The 4,987-nt window shown below is 40.8% G+C and overlaps 1 protein-coding gene across 1 annotated transcript; it reads right to left on the bottom strand.

The window, feature by feature from the left end:
• Positions 1 to 793: 793 nt before the first annotated feature.
• On the bottom strand, positions 794 to 3,537 carry C1GALT1 (core 1 synthase, glycoprotein-N-acetylgalactosamine 3-beta-galactosyltransferase 1). Its single transcript, XM_056857088.1, has 3 exons — positions 3,303 to 3,537; positions 1,458 to 2,125; positions 794 to 1,024 (listed from the first exon to the last, which is right to left on the bottom strand). Exons 1-3 carry the CDS (start codon positions 3,523 to 3,525, stop codon positions 794 to 796), a joined length of 1,122 nt encoding a protein of 373 aa, XP_056713066.1. The 5' UTR covers positions 3,526 to 3,537.
• Positions 3,538 to 4,987: the final 1,450 nt, after the last annotated feature.

The raw sequence follows: 4,987 nt of genomic DNA on the forward strand, positions 1-4,987 counted from the left end.
CAATTCAATCAGAACCTATCCTGGTTCTAGAAGCAAAATAAGTCCGGTTCTATTAGTGAAATAGAGAAAAAATGTGAATAGAGAGCCAACAGCAACTAATCAGCACTCACAAGGGGCCATCAATGTCTTACTACTTCCTTTTACTACTTCCTATTACTAGCTTTCTAGAAGCAGCACAAGGGAAATTTATTTTGAAGATTCATAATCTGTCCATTAGAAAGTGCCCATTCTCATTATCATGAGCTGAGAATATGCCTTTAAGGCTGCCAATCCTTCTGCTGGAAGTCAAACGCTATTCTGCCCTTCTCTGCAGATTGAGCCAAAACTCGATCTTTTCAATATCATTGAAAACGTTCAGAAGAAAATTCGAACCTCAGCTTCTATGCAGTTTATTTAACAGATTTTCTAGAAATACATTTTCATGAGTGAATCTGTTCGAGATGTTTCTTGGTACACGATGAGCCTAAGCAGTCAAAAGATTTTAAGAACAGACTCTGGAAAATACTGCATCTTGATTCAGAGATCTACAATACTGCATATTCACGTGGATCTGGACAGCAGTTATCGGTTGCAGTAGGAGGTCTGTGTGCAACCAAAGAGGTTTCATGTCTCGCTAGGGGGAAAAAAGCTGGCTTTTCAGCTCCATGGCATGTGAAACTTCTTCCTGACATCTTAGGCAAGCACCTGCAGTCTACAGACACTTGAAGGGACACTTTAAAATAATCCATCTAGCCATCTGCGGGCTCAGTGTATTAGTTCATCATTTCATAAGGCTTCTTCAGTGCACTAGCTGTCATTTTAATTTAGAGGCCTTTGGAGGACTTTCCACTTCAGTTTTGGATTTTGTTTCATCTTTTGCTGAGTCACTTAGATTTTGTGTTTTTAAATTCTTAGGAAAGTCAGGATTGTACCTAAATTGATAACCATATGGCCGGAGATGATAAAACAGATATTCCAACTGATACATAGTGGCAGCATCAACATAGTGGAAAGAAATTGCCAGGTCAGAGCAGCATCCAGGACCCTACCGAAAGGGAAAGCAAAACAGAAAAAAAAGAATATAATGAAAGCCAAGACAGGATGCAAAGTTATGTTGCTCTTTTTAAATATTAGCAGGTATAAATTCTAGAGATTTGGAAAACCATCAAGAAGCTTAACTAGAAAATGCTTCATCTCTTCTCTTCCCATCCTTATTTTCTCCCTTTTTCCACTGCAGTCCAAAATGCCCCCCAAAATGATATTCCTGGGAGACAGGACCCAAGAACGTGTTGAGGAGAGGAGCAGTCAGAGGAGGGAAATCGGCAAAAAAATATCCCCCACTAGCAGAAATTTTCTACGGGATCCAACCCAAAATATTATATTATAAGGACCCAAAATATTATATTATAAGGACAAATTCTAGAGGTCAGTTTAGTTTGCAAAAAAGAGTATTAAAACATTCTTTGCAAGTTCCTTACCTCTACAGGAGGGTAGTAGTTATAATTCCAATACCAAAAAGTTCTGGGTAGGTATCCTTTGATTAAATGATGTTCAGGCACAAAGGGATGAAATGTTTCTTTGCCACTGGTGTCCCGGGAATCCCCAGCTTTTACGCCAATGCTCTCCATGCATTTGCCCAATGCCAAGTCTTCGATGGAAGAGCTGTGAGAACATTTGTTGGTTTTAAAAGCATCCACAAACCTCCGCAGGGCTTCTTTGCTCAGCACGTAGCCTGCGCCTCCACTCATGTAGCCTTGCTTCACATACGGCTTAAACCTTCTTCCAAAATAAATGGCTTCTTCAGGACTGTACTTCGAAAGAAGCCACCTCAAGTTGTCCAGGGCGACATATGTGTCGTCGTCTGCTTTCATGAACCAGTCTGCTTCACCCAGATGATGGTCATGGACATACTGGAAAGCTTTAATGGTCTTCCAGTACAACTGGTCCCTGCCTTCTTTAGTTTCTAAACCCACTGTTGGGAAGTCTTTGTTTTCCTCGGAACTCATGAACAGCATCTTGTTGCAATGCTGGGCCCAAGTAGCTTTGACATGCCTGGCCTTCTTTTCCAGATTCTGAGGACCAGTCATTACCCAGCAAAGGATTTTCACCTTCTGATAGAGTTCTTCAGCAACATTTTTGTTTTCATCTGTTGGGGAAGAAAATCAAATTCTAAACATCATCATTAAACTTCAGGTTCTGTTCATGGAATGATACATTTGGGTAGATTTGCTATCAGACCATAAAAATGATACAGCCTAATTTAGAGGCCCTCTTGGCGTGAAACAATATGTTTGACATGTGCATTAATCCCAAAATCAAGTATGTAGCACTCAAGCCACTTGGATTAGGGATGACTTCTAGGGTTGCCATCCTCCATGTACTAGCAGGAGATGTCCTGCTATTATCACTGATCTCCAGCCAATAGAGATCAGTTCACCTGGAGAAAATGGCCACTTTGGCAATTGGACTCTATGGCATTAAAGTCCCTCCCCTCCCCAAACCCCGTCCTCCTCAGGCTTGGCCCAAAAAACCTCCCGTCGGTAGCAAAGAGGGACCTGGCAAACCTAATGACTTCACATATCCCCGTGCAGGTGTTGCTTGAAGTTGTGAACGACATACACACAAAATCTTCAATGAGAGATTAAAATTCCCTCTGTCAACTATTTAGTCGGATTGACATAAGTGGGCACTTATGCTGGTGCATGGTCACGCTGCTGCCAAACAACTTTCGCCTCTCCCTTAGGAATGCTCTCTAACACTGCATTTTGCTGACCAGGGGGGCAACTCTCCCTTTCTCCAATGTTAATTTTATGGGTTTTAAGAGCATGTTAAAAGGATTATTCTGTTTACACTTATGCTTATGTTTTACATTAAAGCTTAGCCTTCAGCAGGCATCAAAAATATAACTATGCAAACACCATTCTAATTTCTATCTTAAGCGGTTTGACCTTTGTTTCAATCGCAGATATCCAAAGCTATAAAATCTGTTAGAATGCAATCCTAGGTACACTTTGATGGGAATAAATCCCACCAGTGGAAATTCATGGCTGGCTCCTCAAGTGACTGGGCACACTATGAGCTGGATCCAAAGGTTCTTTTCCACTAAACTCCCTCGTTCAAAGGAAAGCTCATTTAGCCAAGGGAGGCGCTGGTTCCAAACCTGGGCCGCAAGACCCACAACTACGCAGTCCAAGAGTTTGAATGTAATAAAACAATCCATCTATTTACTAGAAAGATACTCAAGTGACACATTTCCTTACTGACAATAAAGTTATATTGTGAAGGAAAGCAATATGCTGCTCCATACAGAACGTTAAGTATACCTTTATGTTGCCCAGCATCTGCATTGAAATTCATCTGTCCATTCAGCTGATCACTTTCATCATCATCTAAGTGACGTCCATGAGGATCGTTGTAAAGGATGCGAGGCTCAGTCTTAACCTCTTCCTCCAGTATTAGGCTGATCAACATATAGCATAAGAAAAATCCAATTGCTGATCCAAAGGTAAAGGTCAGAAAATTCAGCAAAGATTTGGGAACGGCCATTTCCTGAAGAGATTCTCTGTTGAGAGAAGGGGGAAATTACTCTTAGTTGGGAACACATGAGAACACATGAAGCTGCCTTATACAGTCAGACCACTGCTGTATCAAGCTCAGTACTGTCTCCTCTGATTGGCAGCGGATCTCACGGTCTTGAACACCTTTTAACTGGAAAAATTCCAGGGCTGAACCTGGGACTTTCAGCGTACAAAGCAGACGCCACACCACTGAACCACAGCTCCTCCCCAAAAGAAAAAGAATGAAGAATGAGCAAGAATGAAGCTGAGTGACTATACCAGGAGGCCAATTTTTCCATTCCATTCTCTTGGGGGGGAGGGAACTTCCTTGTTAAAGTGCTCTGGAGTCAAGCTTGTACTTCCTCCTGTCTGATATGATTTCAAATGATGGCTGTTTCATAAGTAATGGGCGATACTGATCACCCCACAGTGGTGTTTCCTGATTGATTTTAATTAATGTGTTAATTTGATATAAGAAGGCTTATCACATATTCAATAAGGAAGATGTAGTCAACAATACCAGAAACAGTGTCTGTGGATTGGTTGGTAATCTTGCACCCTATCTTAGCCAAAGTAGCTGAAGTGCTGAATTTACCTTCCTGGAGGAAACTGGCACTCTCATTCAGGATGGTATGTGCCATCCAATTAGGAACTTAATGAAACTGAATGCATCGGGATCTAGATCATCTGACCAAAATGACATTTACTTCTTAATGTAAGACAAACATATATAAAAAAGGGCAATTTAACAAAATAGTCTTAAGCAGCTGGAAAATTCCCTGAATGCAATCCTAAGAACACTTTCCTGGGAGTAAGCCCCATTGAATAGACATGAGCAAGACTACTCCCTAAGAATGGAAATTTATGGATGCAAAGCATAGGAATGTTTCATTTCTGTTAGGGTTCTGTATTTAATATTTTATAGCCCTTATACCTACATGTTTCTTTAAAAAAATGATAATACTTGTCCTATATGGATTGGTGTGTTTTGGGATGGCTCTCTTTTAGGATGCACTCTGAATGCGTGGGATGAAAATCTAAATAAATGAGACATGCTACCCTAGTTATGTGCCAGTTCAATGAGCACAGAGGCATATGAAGCTAGGTTTAGCTATTTATACCATTTCACAGCAGTACGGCACATTTTTATATACAGTCCTTCTGTCTGGGGTAATGGAAGGAGGTTACAATCTGCCAAGAAAAATAGGGTCTAAGACAAGGTGCTCAACAAGGAAATGAAAAATGTAGCAGACTATCAGTCCGATTAAACTTGCAGATGTAAGCTAGGATGCCATCTGACAGCTACTCAAACATGGTTTACTCACTTTTTTGCAAAAACCCCCAAAAAACTATCATTTGACTTTCCAGGACAAAGCCCATCTGCTACAAATTTCATAGGTTTATTTCTACTAGACTTGTAGTTTGTTCTTTTCTCAAGGCAGATGTCAGAG

Source organism: Euleptes europaea, chromosome 11, assembly GCF_029931775.1.
Source record: "Euleptes europaea isolate rEulEur1 chromosome 11, rEulEur1.hap1, whole genome shotgun sequence".
NCBI lineage: Eukaryota > Metazoa > Chordata > Lepidosauria > Squamata > Sphaerodactylidae > Euleptes > Euleptes europaea.